This window comes from Palaemon carinicauda, chromosome 3 (assembly GCF_036898095.1).
Source record: "Palaemon carinicauda isolate YSFRI2023 chromosome 3, ASM3689809v2, whole genome shotgun sequence".
NCBI classification, from domain to species: Eukaryota; Metazoa; Arthropoda; class Malacostraca; order Decapoda; family Palaemonidae; genus Palaemon; species Palaemon carinicauda.
In genome coordinates, this window is record NC_090727.1 from 153,334,605 (window position 1) to 153,351,569 (window position 16,965).

Genomic DNA, 16,965 nt, shown 5'->3' on the forward strand with positions numbered 1-16,965 from the left:
CAGTGACCAATGTGTTTGAGTGGTTGGGAGTTTGGGCTAGTCTGTTTTCTGTGGTTTTTTTATATATTATTTTCTGTTTTTTCATGTTTTATTTATTTTTTATTTATTATTTGTTGTTTAAATAACGGTTTCGTTCTAGCCGTTTTTGTGTATAATGTGGTTTCTTGTAGAGTAAAAATTTGAGTAACTAGGCTTAGTTTAGGGGATAATTTAATGTCTTTTGTTGTTTTTTATATATTATTTTCTGTTTTTTTTATGTTTTATTTATTTTTTATTTATTATTCGTTGTTTAAATAACGGTTTCGTTCTAGACGTTTTGGGTATAATGTGGTTTCTTGTTGAGTAAATATTTGAGTAACTAGGCTTAGTTTATGGGATAATTTAATGTTTTCTGTAGTTTTTTGTATATTATTTTCTGTTTTTTATGTTTTATTTATTTTTTATTTATTATTCGTTGTTTAAACAATATCGGTTTCGTTCTAGACGTTTTTGTGTATAATGTGGTTTCTTTACAGTAAAAATTTGAGTAACTAGGCTTAGTTTAGGGGATAATTTAATGTTTTTTGTAGTTTTTTATATATTATTTTCTGTTTTTTTTATGTTTTATTTATTTTTTATTTATTATTTGTTGTTTAAATAACGGTATCGTTTTAGACGTTTTGGGTATATTGTGGTTTCTCGTAGAGTAAATATTTGAGTAACTAGGCTTAGTTTAGGGGATAATTTAATGTTTTTTTGTAGTTTTTTTATATATTATTTTCTGTTTTTTTTGTGTTTTATTTATTTCTTATTTATTATTCGTTGTTTAAACAATATCGGTTTCGTTCTGGCTGTTTTGGGTATAATGTGGTTTCTTGTTGAGTAAAAATTTGAGTAACTAGGTTTAGTTTAGGGGATAATTTAATGTTTTTTGTAGTCTTTTTATATATTATTTTCTGTTTTTTTATGTTTTATTTATTTTTTATTTATAATTTGTTGTTTAAACAATAACAATTTCGTTCTAGCCATTTTTGTGTATAATGTGGTTTCTTTACAGTAAATATTTGAGCAACTAGGCTTAGTTTATGGGATAATTTAATGTTTTCTGTGGTTTATTATATATATATTTTCTGTTTTTTATATGTTTTATTTATTTTTTATTTATTATTTGTTGCTTAAATAACGGTTTCGTTCTAGACGTTTTGGGTATAATGTGGTTTCTTGTAGAGTAAATATTTGAGTAACTAGGCTTAGTTTATGGGATAATTTAATGTTTTTTGTAGTTTTTATATATATAATTTTCTGTTTTTATATGTTTTAATTACTTTTTATTTGTTGTTTAAACAATAACGGTTTCGTTCTAGCCATTTTGGGTATAATGTGGTTTCTTGTTGAGTAAAAATTTGAGCAACTAAGCCTAGTTCATATGACTATTTAAAAATTAATATATAAGTTAATGTTCTCATATATTACATGTTAATATTTAAGTATATTCTTATAGTACTTAAATTATAAAATACTCTGTTAATTTCTTATTTCTCTGGACATTCAAAACAGATTTCAAAAAATGAAAACGGTTTCTAAATTCGTTTGAAAATGTAACGTGAATGAAAACATAGTACGAATTTATTAATAATAAATCTAAGGATTATATGCATTCAATGCATAGTGAAAAAACATTCAATTTGTGAAAGATAACAGAAAATATCGTATTTCAAATATATTTTTCATTAAAGTGACCAGGAATCTAATATGGAGCAGAGAGTGTCTACTAATGGCATTTTCTTGATCATAATTTCATGTTGGTTCACGAGCTGTCTTCCACATGCAGGTAACCAAAATAAGATTTATATTATTAGTGGAGTGTATATAAATGATTAAATAATCTTATAAAGAATTAGAAATTGTACATATAATAAAAATATTAAAATAAACTAGATAGATCTGGCAGTAAAAATGAAAGTGCAGGGGTGTTGGTTGACATGAATGCAATTCTTGATCTTGGCAGTAAAAATGAAAGTGCAGAGGTGTTGGTTGACATGAATGCAATTCTTGATCTTGGCAGTAAAAATGAAAGTGCAGGGGTGTTGGTTGACATGAATGCAATTCTTGATCTTGGCAGTAAAAATGAAAGTGCAGGGGTGTTGGTTGACATGAATGCAATTCTTGATCTTGGCAGTAAAAATGAAAGTGCAGGGGTGTTGGTTGACATGAATGCAATTCTTGATCTTGGCAGTAAAAATGAAAGTGCAGGGGTGTTGGTTGACATGAATGCAATTCTTGATCTTGGCAGTAAAAATGAAAGTGCAGGGGTGTTGGTTGACATGAATGCAATTCTTGATCTTGGCAGTAAAAATGAAAGTGCAGGGGTGTTGGTTGACATGAATGCAATTCTTGATCTTGGCAGTAAAAATGAAAGTGCAGGGGTGTTGGTTGACATGAATGCAATTCTTGATCTTGGCAGTAAAAATGAAAGTGCAGGGGTGTTGGTTGACATGAATGCAATTCTTGGTAGATGGAGTGATTTGATGGACATTGAAGATGAAAGAGGCAGAACTGAGTGACGTAAGACTTACATGGGTATTACTAAGGCTAAGAATGATTGTGAAAGTGACAGTTGATGATATTGTACCAACCGTGTGTCACACGATTGTACATAGTTCATTTTGTGTATATATTATGCTTGTGTCTTCGCTCTTCCCTCCCACTAAAAAGAACCTGAATAAACATGCCTGTTTTTCTCACCAGTAACAGTGTCGATTTTGAACATGAAATTTCTTGTTGCCTTGAGCTTTTGTATATAAAGGAGTGTTCTATGATAAACTGACTCAGTTGCTTTCATCCTGTCTTTGAGTCACCGGTTGATTGGATTACAAAAGAAATACTGCATTTTGGTTGCTGAACAAAGTTTGTAAGGTATGTCTGGAATAAGGAAAGATTCCAAATGATTGAATAAAAGTAATTACTGTTCCGTTGAACATAATATACAGGCGATGAAGGAGAATGTTAGAAATACAGGGACATATAACTATCTATAGTCAATTTCTTTTAGTGAGGCGCATTTGCACTGACTCGCAGCGGTGTCCTTTTAGCTCAGAAAAGTTTCCTGCGATCTGATTGGTTAGCATTATCCTGTCCAACCAATCAGCAATCAGGAAACTTTTCCGAACTAAAAGGAGACTGCTGCGAGTCGGTGCAAATCTGCCTCGCTAAAAAAAATTGACTATAGTACACCAGAGAAGGAAAATAACCATTTTAAAGGCCACCCATGTATGGCAGAGGCAAGGGACAGTGACAACGACCTAGAGACTGATTATATATATATATATATATATATATATATATATATATATATATATATATATATATATATATATATATATATATGATCAACACCCAAGCCCCCTCTCTATCAAGCTAGGACCAGGGAGGACTAGGCAATGACTACAGATGACTCAGCAGGTAGACATATAGACTCCCTTAAACAGCCCCATCCCTAGCTCAAAAAGACGGTGAGGTTGTGGACACTACAATATACTATCGAGCTTAATCGGGTCTCAGACCCTCGTCCAGCATATCGTCCGGTAGGAATATTTCTCTGATTAAGAAAGTAAGACAGGTAATAGTGAGCGTTTAGACAAGAAAGAGGGGCCATGAATCAATGGTTGGTCATGAAAATTATTTGAGAAGTTTGGAGCAAAAGGAAAAGGCTGTATGTGTTATACATGGACCTAGAGAGAGGTAATGTGGAGGGTATTCATATCATAAAGATGATAGATAGTTGGAGGTTATATAAACTCTTCAAGGTGAAAGCGGAACATTTGTCAAGGACGCTCACAGGAGAATGAATGTTTTGCTCTGCTAATGGGTATGAGACACGGTTGTTTCACGTCTCCGAGGCTGTTCAGTATTTTTACGGATCGAGTGACGTGATAGGTTAGAAAAAGGACAGTGAATGTAGACATGAACTTTTAGTAAATATATGAAATGGCTGATGTAGATGATACTTTACTGATTTGGGACAGAGAAGCAAAACAGCAGAAACTGGAGAAAAGGTAATTTTGGTAGAAAGTAATCGACCAAGAGTGATAGCGCCTTTATCCCATAAATCAACTTAAGTAAATTACCTTGGCAAGTAAATCCTTACTACTGCTGCTAGTAATAAAACCACAAGGGTGAAAATCAAAGTTTTTCTGGTACAATATAAGTATACTTATGAATTCTTTGCAATACAAATACATTCAAGTAGCTAAGTTTACAGCATATATGTGCAGCTACCATTGGTGGTACATATGTGGCTCATAGAAATTATAAAATTCATGATGGTATATGGGTACCTTCCTCTACTAGGGTCAAGAAAAAAATTGCTGAGACACGTGGAGGCTAAACTCTACTGGTGTAACATTTTTCAAAAGCGACAAGTTGTTTCGAATAAACTTGCCAAGATACATGGGGGCTAAACTCTTCTTGTGTAAAGTTTTTATAAAGCAACAGTCACTTTGAATAGAAAAATTAATATATGTACATTTAATATTTTGTATGTTCTCTAACTTAATGTGTTTACAGTACATTGAGTTTGTAAAGCCTATTTGATTTTTCTTGTTTTACTCTGAAGTCTTGTCTAATTTTAAGAATTGTGCAGCTAGTTAGTTATATTTCCTCATTTTGAATAAAGGCAGATAAGCCCTTATACATAATGCTAATTGTTTACAATTAAGGTATAAGGTAAGTAACAATAAATCCAAAACTCATTATCTACACTGACTTCTATGTCTTTTATCAGATGGAAGTAAACTGTCCGATTTGGAGGTCATGAGTGAAGCCCTGAGTCATGCTGCCCTCACCTTAAGAAACCTCAAGTTGCTGTTCACGGAAAGATTCAACATAACTAATGCAACTATGGACGTAAACCTATCAACAACAGAGGCGTATTACACCTCCTCTACGACAGAGGAAACTCGGGTGACAGAGTTACCGACGGACAGAGCTTCATCAGACACAACCCTATCTGGATATTCTACTGATCAGGAATTGGTTATAACATCTACATCAACTGTGAATGCAGATGGTGATACTTCTACACAGCCTACCACTCAACCATTTACTCTTAATACTAGAACCCCATATCACTCCAGTCCTCCGACAATTCCACCTGCGAGTGAGATTACTTATACACATCTTACATCTCCCACAACTACACCATCCACTTCTGATTCTACATCTAAAAGTTCCACCAGTCATCCAGTCACTTCCCCAGTCACTCCAACAACTTCTGATTCTACATCTACAAGCTCCATCAGTTACCCCGTCACTCCAACAACTACTCCATCGACTTCTGATTCTACATCCACAAGCTCCATCAGTTATCCAGTCACTCCAACAACCACTCCACCAACTTCTGATTCTACATCTACAAGCTCCATCAGTCATCCAGTCACTCCCCCAGTCACTCCATCAACTTCTGATTCTACATCTACAAGCTCCATCAGTCATCCAGTCACTCCCCCAGTCACTCCATCAACTTCTGATTCTACATCTACAAGCTCCATCAGTCACCAAATCACTCCCCCAGTCACTCCACTAACTTCTGATTCTACATCCACAAGCTCCATCAGTCACCAAATCACTCCCCCAGTCACTCCACTAACTTCTGATTCTACATCCACAAGCTCCATCAGTTACCCAGTCACTCCAACAACTACTCCATCGACTTCTGATTCTACATCTACAAGCTCCATCAGTCATCCAGTCACCCAAACTACACCTAACATTACTTCCATCAGTTCTGCAAGCCACTCAACTACTCCAACAGCTTCTATAATGTCAACAAACTTCACATATCACCCAATTACTCCAACTCCCTTTGAAAATATCTTATCTGGGTCCACCAGTCATCAAACTACTCTAAATTCATCTGATGATACTTCTGTAAACTTCATTGGTCCCTCAACTACTCCTAAGCCATCTGATCATTCTTTTGAAAGCTCCACAGGTTATCCATCAACTTCATCTAGTTATCCAACAACTACATCAACTCCGACTACTGTAACTTCAACCAGGTTTACCAGTCACCTCACTAGTCTGAAACCAATTCAGGATACCTCCACAAGCTCCATCAATCATCATGCTACCCACTCTTCAACAAATATTGTTTCACCAAGGTTTACCAGTCCCCCAAATACTCCAACTCCATCTGATGGTGCTTCAATAAACTTCACCAGTCACACAACTTCATTTGATGATGTTTCAACAGGTTTTACAAGTCATCAAGCTACTCCTACTCCCTTTGATAATGTTACATCAAGGAGTACCAATCATACAAATACTCCAGTTCAGTCTGTTGATATGTCAACAAGCTTTACCAGTCACCCATCTACTTCAACTCCATCTGAAAATACTCCCATAATCTTTACCATTTTCGAAAATACTACCACTCCTTTTGATGATGCTTCAGTAACATCTAGCAGTCCTGCAACTGCTTCAATTCAAACTGATCATACTTCAACCAGCTTTACCAGTCACGTAACTACTTCCATTCCATTAAATGATGTTTCAATGGACTTCTCCAGTCCCTCAACTACTCCAACTCCATCTAATGATGCTTCAATAAGTATCACCAGTTACTCAACTACCCTGCCTTCAGTTGATGATGTTTCAACAAGCTTCATGAGTGACCCAACTACTCCATCTTCATATGACGAAGATTCAACACTCTTAACCAGTCACCCAATTACTCCAACTCCATTTTATGATGCTTCAACTGGCTTTACCAGAAACCTAACTACTCTAAATTTATTTGATGATGCTTCAACAAGCTCCACCAGTCACACAATTACTCAAACTTCATTTGATGATGCTTCAACAAGCTCCATCAGTCACACAATTACTCAAACTTCATTTGATGATGCTTCAACAAGCTCCACCAGTCCCTCAACTACTCCAACTTCATTTGATGGTGTTTCAACAAGTTCCACCAGTCCCTTAATTACACCAACTTCATTGGATGATGCTTCAACAAGCTCTACCACTCCCTCATCTACCACAACTTCATTTGATGATGCTTCAACAAGCTTCACCAGTCCTTCAACTACCACAACTTCATTTGATGATGCTTCAACAAGCTCCACCAGTACCTCAACTACCACAATTTCATTTGATGATGCTTCAACAAGTCCCACCAGTCCCTCAACTATTTCAACTACTTTTGATGATGTCTTAACAAGCCCCATTAGTCCCTCAACTACAACTTCATTTGACGATGCTTCAACAAGTTCCACCAGTCCCTCAACTACTCCAACTTCATTTGATGATGCTTCTACAAGCTCGACCAGTCCTTCAACTACCACAACTTCGTTTGATGATGCTTCAACAAGCCCAACCAGTCCCTCAAGTATTCCAACTTCATTCGATGATGCTTCACCAAGTTCCATCAGTCCCTCAGCTACTCCAACTTCATTTGATGATGCTTCAACAAGCTCAACCAGTCCCTCAACCACCCTAACTTCATTTGATGATGCTTCAACAAACTCCACCAGTCCCTCAACTACCACAACTTTATTTGATGATGCTTCAACAAGCTCAACCAGTCCCTCAACTACCCTAACTTCATTTGATGATGCTTCAACAAGCTCAACCAGTCCCTCAACTACCCTAACTTCATTTGATGATGCTTCAACAAACTCCACCAGTCCCTCAACTACCACAACTTTATTTGATGATGCTTCAACAAGATCCACCAGTTCCTCAACTACCACAACTTTATTTGATGATGCTTCAACAAGCTCCATCAGTCCCTCAACTACCCTGCCTTCAGTTGATGATGTTTCAACAAGCTCCACCAGTCCCTCAACTACCACAACTTCATTTGATGATGCTTCAATAAGCTCAACCAGTCCCTCAACTACCCTAACTTCATTTAATGATGCTTCAACAAGCCCAACCAGTCCCTCAAGTATTCCAACTTCATTCGATGACGCTTCAACAAGCTCCACCAGTTCCTCAACTACTCCAACTTCATTTGATGAGGCTTCAACAAGCTCCTTCAGTCCCTCAACTGCCTCACCTTCATTTGACGATGTTTCAACAAGCTCCATCATTCCCTCAACTACTCCAACTTCATTCGATGACGCTTCAACAAGCTCCACCAGTTCCTCAACTACTCCAACTTCATTCGATGACGCTTCAACAAGCTCCACCAGTCCCTCAACTACTCCAACTTCATTTGAAGATGCTTCAACAAGCTCCACCAGTCCCTCAACTACCACAACTTCATTTAATGATGCTTCAAGAAGCTCCAGCAGTCTGTCAACTACCCCAACTTCATTTGATGATGCTTCAACAAGCTCCACCAGTCCCTCAACTACCACAATTTCATTTGATGATGCTTCAACAAGCTCCACCAGTCCCTTAATTACACCAACTTCATTGGATGATGCTTCAACAAGCTCCACCAGTCCCTTAATTACACCAACTTCATTGGATGATGCTTCAACAAGCTCCACCGGTCCCTCAACTACCCCATCTTCATTTGATGATGCTTCAACAAGCTCCACCAGTCCCTCAACTACCACAACTTCATTTGATGATGCTTCAACAAGCTCCATCAGTCCCTCAACTGCTCCAACTTCATTTGATAATGCTTTAACAAACCCCTCCACTCCCTCGACTACTCCAACTTCATTTGATGATGCTTCAACAAGCTCCATCAGTCCCTCAACTACTCCAACTCCACATGATGATGCTTCAACAAGCTCCATCGGTACATCAACTACTACAACTTCATTTCATTATGCTTCAAAGAGCTCCATCAGTCACTCAACTACTCCATCTGCATCTGATGATGCTTCAACAAGCTTTACCAGTCAATCAACTACTCTGATTCTATCTGATGATACTTCTACTAGCTTTACCGGTCATTCACCTATTTCAGCTTCCCTAGATGATACTTTCGTTGATCCACTCGTCTTCTTCACTGAGAGCCCAACTACTCCACCCTTGTCTGATGCGACTTCTACTAGCTTTGCCATAGACACAACTACTTCTACTCCCTTTGAAGCTACTAACCCAGCCTCTCAACATGATGCTCCTATTGAAAATCTCACAAATCACCCAACTACTCCAACTATATCTGGTGTTACTTTAACAAATCTCCCAAGTCATCATACTACACTATCAGATACATTTATGACCGGTGCTATTTCAATTCAGCCCAATACCTTTTCGAGTGATGCAGATTTAACTGATAATACTCCCACATATATGACGATTACACCACTTTCTCCACTTCTATCAGATACATCTTCCACTACAGTGAGTTCTTCTTTTCCACAACCCTCTGCTTCACCACAGACAACAACTTTGAGTGAAATTAATTCAGGTGCATCTCCTCTTTCAACACCTAGCCCCGACAATTTACAACAAACCGCTACAACTTCACCGATCACCACAGTAACTACGCAAGCGCCTCGGCGAGAACGAATGTCAAATAAGGAACCAAGGAGTGGCAAACGAGGAAGGAAGAAGAGGGACTCCTCATTCAGCAGAAGAAAACGACACGAACCTTTGGGTAACGCGAACAGCAGTGCGTGCTCTTTTTTCAATCATTCCAAAAACTCGAGCAACTGGCTCCCTCACGTCAGTTGTAGAGTCAATGCGATTGACGAGCTGGTGACGAAAGTAGCAAACGGTTCGTCTGACTTGCATTACGCAAGCAGCATTGAAAACCACGCTACTATCCTCGACACGCTAATAGAAGAAGGGCACGGCAACCCGGAAGTGGTTTTACAGTACGACGGCGAAGAGATCTTCGCTGTTATAGAAACGATTGCCGAAGCAGAGGAGAGTGCCATTTTTACAAACGACATTGTGGAAAAATATATCAACGAAATAAAGGTGAGTTATCAATATGCAATTATTATAACTAATAACTTCTATGACACTTATTGTTTGTTTTGTACAATATACTCTAGATGTATTTACTTGGAAAAGACATTAGACAAATAAAATGGGTTTCTTCTGCTGAAATACATTTATGTTCTAGATACTGTAGAATTTATAGTCAATATTTTATTAAATTTTATTGCTATTAGGATCAATTAAAGTATGGCAGTAAATAAAAGAAAATTATAATTAAAAATAAACATGAACATTATAAAGTAAGTTTTCTGTAGCATGCCCAAGATAACTATCATTAAAAGTAGTTATGATACCGATGATAAAAAAATCAAGAAATAATTAAGTTTATCTACTTTGCAAACTTACATACCTGAAAATAAGCTGAATAAACTTAACTACACGCAATATCAAAAGAAGAATGTTAAATGTGAACTAATATCTTTATATTTTCTTAATGACCATAATACCCAGAACCATGGTCTTCTTCACTGTTTTTTGGTTAGGGTTCTCTTGCTTGAGGGTACACTTAGGGACACAATTCTATTTTTTTCCGTATTTCATTTCCTCGCTGGGCTATTTATCCTGTTGGAACCCTTGGGTTTAATAATAATAATAATAATAATAATAATAATAATAATAAAAGGAGAAGTTTATGAATAGATTTAAGAAGGGCAGAGGAGATCAAATGCTCCTAAATGAGAACATGACTTTCAGAACCTTGGGAATCTTGGTTGGGCCGAGCACAGAGGTCCAAACTAACCATCTTAATTCCTTTAACGACTTATAACAACTGTAGACCATGGTGAAGTCTTGGAACTTACTGGCATAAGGCCCCCTTAACAAAAGTAAATTACCAGGAGCTTGAGATGTAAACCAGTCTTGTTAAACCAGTCAGGCCCCCATTTTTTACTTGTCGCTCGCGAGCTTTGGTATTTTCCCCTTGCTTCTGTGTTTCATACGGCCTGGTGCTGGGGGCCTGGGAGGACGTTCAGTACCAAGATGCAACTGGTGAAAACCCTATAGTTACATTAAAGCAAAAGAGACAGGTGATAAAGTAGATTAATTGATTTGAAGCTTTCTAGCATCCTGACATCGAAGGTCATTGACGCCGTTGATAAAGTAGAAGATTAAAAAGGAGGTACAGCTAGAGGCCCCCCCAAAAAAGGACATTGCAAATACCTTTACAAATGCCTACAGTGCGCCTCTTAATTAGTCCCTATCAGCTATGGAATAATTCCATTTCATAAATCAATCAATTAATTATTAAGTAACATCAGTGATGCAAAACCATTTTCTTCTAAGAGAATTGCTTACTAATGGCAATCTCTCTCTCTCTCTCTCTCTCTCTCTCCTCTCTCTCTCTCTCTCTCTCTCTCTCTCGGAACCCATATACGTGAGAAGAGTGCATTGCCAAGGTTTTCATCTTTGCCCTTTTCTTCTTTTTCTTTTTGTACCTGTCAAAACAGATACTTCCTTTGCCGTTCATAATCTAACCGATGCCATTCCCAGTCACATCTCTCTCTCTCTCTCTCTCCCTCTCTCTCTCTCTCTCTCTCTCTCTCTCTCTCTCTCTCTCTCTCTCTCTCTCTCTCTCACGTTATAAATACTAGCAAAAAATAAACAAAGATAATTCAAATGGAACGGTTGTCTAGCTTAGATTAAACTGGCCTTATGCCAGCACCGTTACTTGTCCCCCGGGCGGTGGCGTAGTGAAGGAGGAGGGATGGTTGGGGAGGGGTGCCATTTTAAAATAACCCCTGGGACTCCAAGAGAGGGGGGTTCCCCAGAGTGGGGGACCTCCACGAGAGTGGGGGCCTCTAAGAGAGGGGGGCCTCTAAGAGAGGGGGACCTCCAAGAGAGTGGGGCCTACAAGTGAGGGGGCCTCTAAGAGAGGAGGACCTCCAGGAGAGTGGTACCTCCAAGAAAGTTGGAGCTCCAAGAGAGTGGGGCCTCCAAGAAAGAGGGACCTCTAAGAGAGGAGCGCCTCCAAGAGAGTGGCACCTTCAAGAGAGTGGGGCCTCCAAGAGAGTGGGACCTCCAAGAGAGAGGGACCTCCGAGAGAGAGGGACCTCCAAGACAGGGGGACCTCCAAGACAGGGGGTCCTCCAAGTGAGTGGGACCTACAAGAGAGAGGGACCTCCAAAAGATGGAATGCCTCCAAGAGAGCGGGACCTCCAAGAGATTGGGGCCTCCAAGAGAGGGGGGGGGGGGCCTCAAAAAGAGGGGGACCTCCAAAGGTGGCACAGAAAATAAATAATATGTAAATATCCATTTAAAATTATCACCAAATCACTTGGTTAAAAAGGTAGAGGGGCTTCAGACCCCCAGGTCCCCCAATCTTTAGCTACGCCCCAGGCTAAGATACAGAAGTTAATGAGACAACCCTGAAATCACTTCTTTTTCCTTTCTCCCAAACAGGAGAGGAAGACGAACGCCTCCATCCTCGCCAGCGTGGGGATCTCTTTCGTACTGGGCGTCATGATGATCGCAGGCGCGGTCAAACTGAAGCAGTCCTGTAGGGTCAGGACTATATACATCAGTGATAATAAACGGTGAGTGGTCAGTTATTGGAATAATTTAAGTATTTCTTAATGGAGATAAGTCATTACTATCTGGTTTTAAATTATCTTATTCAGCATTTATTTAACGGTACAGGGCCCTCTGCTGTAGCTTATAATACAGATATCTTGGTCTTACATGTACTGTATGTTTCTGTACCCTTAGAATTAGGGCCCTCTGCTGTAGCTTATAATACATATATCTAGATCTTACATGTACTGTATGTTTCTGTACCCTTAGAATTAGGGCCCTCTGCTGTAGCTTATAATACAGATATCTTGATCTTACATGTACTGTATGTTCCTGCCCCCCTTGGAATTTAAGATACAGGATATCCTCTATATTTTCGCAGAGCCAAAAGACGCGGCCAACGACACTACTACCTGGACAACGCCGATCCCTTAGACATGTCCACCGGATCCTTCACGAGCCACTCCGAAGGACAGGGGGAATTTCTAGAATTTAACAGCAGCAAAAACATAGATATTCTTCCACTCCACACGATAACGCATTCCGAAGAAGCATGATTCACGAATCATAGATAAAAATAATCTTTATTTGATTCATGAATCACTTGATCCTTTCGAATTAAAACGAAGATAAAAATAATCTTTATTTGAATAGGATAAAGTATCTGTTAACTCTTCCGTCGGTGAAGGTGAATTTTCTATTATTATTATTATTATTATTATTATTATTATTATTATTATTATTATTACTTACCAAGCTAAAACCCTAGTTGGAAAAGCAGGATGCTATAAGCCCAGGGGCCCAAACAGGGAAAAATAGCCCAGTGAGGAAAGGAAACAAGGAAAATTAAACATTTTAAGAACAGTAACATTAAAATTAAGCCCAGGGACCCAAACAGGGAAAAATAGCCCAGTGAAGAAAGGAAACAAGGAAAAATAAAATACTTTAAGAACAGTAAAACTAAAATATTTCCTATATAAAGTATAAAGACTTTAACAAAACAAGAGGAAGAGAAATTAGATAGAATAGTGTGCCCGAGTGTACCCTCAAGCAAGAGAACTCTAACCTAAGACAGTGGAAGACCATGGTATATTAAGAAATTAATGAGTATAGATTATATTTGTATAGATTTATTTGGATAGGAAAGACGGACATGAAGGTAAATAGTTTATATAATTAGAAAATCATATCAAATTTATTAAGAATCAATTATTTATATAATAAATGATAATGTATACGAGGTATTAACGAAAGAATATGTTTAATTAATAAATATAAATGAATAAATAATTGGAATAACAGAAAATATCACTCTGGTGAGAGAGAGAGAGAGAGAGAGAGAGAGAGAGAGAGAGAGAGAGAGAGAGAGAGAGAGAGAGAGAGAGAGAGAGAGAGAGAGAGAGAGAGCTATTTCCATTGTTGAAAATATAATAAAACTGTAAACCACTGGTAATAATTTTATAAATATTTCTTTTTTTCTAACTTTACGAACAAGAACATACTACATGTATTTGTCAATAAAGAAAATATGGAAAAAAATATATTTTATTTTCAAAATCGAAGAAAGAAAATTAAAATAAAACCTTGTAATTAAAAGGAAATTAGATTATAATTAATAAAGTTAATGTATTATAATTATTCAATAAAAATTTTTTTTTTTAGCATTTATATTATCAATAATCATAATTTAATTATTATTATTATCATATTTGAGTAAAAGTAATATAGATTTTTAAAGAATAATTGAAGACTTATACTTAAATATATAAGTGAAGGAAAAGCAATAAGAACCTTTTTATAGTTTTTAAGTAAACGAATTTACTTTACATAATAACACAATTACTTAAATGAGCAGTTACTTAACTGAGTTTAAGTGTTCATTTAACACTTATGAAATTTAAGTATCTCTAAACGAACCCACTTATAAGAATCTAAGTAATCAGTGTACAGAGACACTTGAGAGAAAAGTAACCCTACTAGTTTGGTTTGCTGAGCGATCAGACGAAAATCTCCCACCATCACCCATCCGCACTGGCCAGCGTGGTGATGAAAACTGGCCAAACCCCAGACATGAAGAAGGACATTATGTCTGAGGTCTTTGTCCTGCAGTGGACTAGAAATGGCTGTGTTTGTTGTTGTTGTTGTTGTTGTTGTATTCTTCTTCTTCTTCCTCTTTTCCTTCTAGATCTTAAAAGCCGATTCAAACTCACACAGTCATGGCTTCCACATAAGAATACAGGATTATGTTCACTCAGACCGATGTTAAGTGCTCTATCAAAGCTGATCAAAGCGGCATTTAAATCACAATGAGAGAGAGAGAGAGAGAGAGAGAGAGAGAGAGAGAGAGAAAGTAGGTCTAATGATAGTATCATCATTTAGTCTTAATAAATGTAGGCTTATAATCCTGTTAATTGTCCCTTCTTTCTTTAAATTACAATGAGAGAGAGAGAGAGAGAGAGAGAGAGAGAGAGAGAGTAGGTCTATTGAAAGTATCATTATTTAGTCTTAATAAATGTAGGCCTATAATCCTATTAATTGTCCCTTCTTTCTTTAAATCACAATGAGAGAGAGAGAGAGAGAGAGAGAGAGAGAGAGAGAGAGTAGGTCTAATGATAGTATCATCATTTAGTCTTAATAAATGTAGGCTTATAATCCTGTTAATTGTCCCTTCTTTCTTTAAATTACATGAGAGAGAGAGAGAGAGAGAGAGAGAGAGAGAGAGAGAGAGAGTAGGTCTATTGATAGTATCATCATTTAGTCTTAATAAATGTAGGCCTATTGGCCTATTAATTCTCCCTTCTTTCTTTAAATTACAAAGAGAGAGAGAGAGAGAGAGAGAGAGAGAGAGAGAGAGAGAGAGAGAAAGTAGGTCTATTGATAGTATCATCATTTAGCCGTAATAAAAGTAGCCCTATAGGCCTATTAATTCTCCCTTCTCACCATTCTTTACTTTTGAAAATACATTCATATAAATGTATTTAATCTAGATTTATTTTGATAATGAATAAAAAATAATACTGATTTGTTTCCATTAAAAATTCATCTATTGTTAATCCTAACTGAAATCCTATTATACGGTGAATAGCTATATATAGATACTCTATATACATGAGCAAGTAGGAGGTTAGACCTCTCGTGGGATGGCTATACAATAAACTTTCTCTACCCTATATGACCAACCTCAGTTGACAACCAACCAGGTACAGTATTCCTTACTTATGTCTGTCTACTTGTCTGGGGGTACGTTTTACCAAATACATCAAGAAGTTCAAGAAATTTAAAGACAATTGAAAAATTTCTACTGTATAGTACAGTGGGTACGTGTTCGCCTAGCATTCACTTAGTAGCAGATTGATCCCAGACCAGGGCCGTTAATTTAAGCTGATTGCTGGGGAGGGCATTGCTGTGGTTGGGCACTACACTCAATCCATGGCTCCATAAGTACTGCTCGTGGTTTGCAATCAAATAGCTCATCTCCAAAATTCAAATTGACAGTATACTAGCCTCTTGAACTTTAAATGATTTAAGCATACGGAATAAAGATGGAAAATATGGGCGAGTAGAGAATTCTGAAGCTATGTTGTATATATGTTAGAAAAATTTCCAATTTGGACGCAAGTTTGTTTTAACTAATTGCCATATAATATTAGCAACAGGTTAGCATTGAAGATACAAATTACATCAGTATAAATAAATATATTTTTTTATATACACATCTCTTTTATCGAGAAATTATTCATTAAAAAACAGGTAAGTTTTTTTAATATACAGTGTACGAGGAAAACTAGACGCTTTCAAATTTTAGTTTTGTTACCCCTAATTAGGTTTTCTTTCAATTCACATAATTCGTTTTCTTTATATATATAAATAGGGTCTACTAAGTTATAAACTATATCATGACATAATTTAGATATATATTGTATAATTGTGTTGTATTAAATAATTTAAGCGTAAAATTTATATATATGAACAAAAGTCTACATTAATTGTATCAATAGTAGAATTTTTTAAAACAATTTAAAAGGACAAATCGTATTAATATAAAAGCATACATGCCGTTTAGAGCGAAGAGCTAGACTTGAGTTTCAATAACAAGTCTTTTAAGAGAGAAGTTGTAAGGGGTGCAACCTTCTTCTATAAGTCTACCACCTCAGATATTAGGCCTAGTATCCATTATAGATAGGGGAATGGTGGATCTAGCAAACGTGAACATGGAGCTAACACTCAAGGAAGGAAGAAGTTAGCTTTTAAAACGGTAGAGAAAATTAATTGAATTGGAAAGATAAGAGAAGGTTGAAGGTGGCCACATAAACCTTTTTCAGTTCCAAATCAAACTAATTTAGTGGCAAAATAATGCTTTTAAAGTAGAAAGAAAACATATTTCAATTAGAGGGGCACTCAATAGAGCGCAGACCTCCTCCACGGCAGCTTATTTCTCAACCTTTTGTTCGAAATTGACCTTGACCTTTGACCTTAACATGTATTAATTGGCGTGGGTTTTCATACACTCAAATATGAACCAAGTTTGAAGTCTCTGTGACAACGATGTCTAAACTTATGGCT

General features: G+C 36.9%; 1 protein-coding gene across 2 annotated transcripts; it reads left to right on the forward strand.

Annotated features, from left to right (window-relative positions):
* On the forward strand, window positions 1-13,672 carry LOC137638681 (mucin-2-like). Of its 2 annotated transcripts, none has more exons than XM_068370973.1 (5): window positions 1-39; window positions 1,716-1,810; window positions 4,763-9,870; window positions 12,292-12,425; window positions 12,785-13,672. In XM_068370973.1, the coding sequence occupies exons 2-5, from the start codon at window positions 1,732-1,734 to the stop codon at window positions 12,957-12,959; spliced, it is 5,496 nt and encodes a 1,831-aa protein (XP_068227074.1). In that variant the 5' UTR covers window positions 1-39; window positions 1,716-1,731; the 3' UTR covers window positions 12,960-13,672. The 2 variants fall into 2 exon arrangements, with proteins under 2 accessions (XP_068227074.1, XP_068227075.1); XM_068370974.1 differs by having other exon boundaries at window positions 13-39; window positions 1,537-1,810.
* The last annotated feature ends 3,293 nt before the right edge of the window (window positions 13,673-16,965 follow it).

Coding starts and splice junctions, on each gene's coding strand:
- LOC137638681 (XM_068370973.1), top strand. CDS start 1,732: ATGGAGCAGAGAGTGTCTACTAATGGCATTTTCTTGATCATAATTTCA. Junction 1,811..4,762: donor GAGCTGTCTTCCACATGCAG/GTAACCAAAATA, acceptor GTCTTTTATCAG/ATGGAAGTAAACTGTCCGAT. Junction 12,426..12,784: donor TACATCAGTGATAATAAACG/GTGAGTGGTCAG, acceptor ATATTTTCGCAG/AGCCAAAAGACGCGGCCAAC.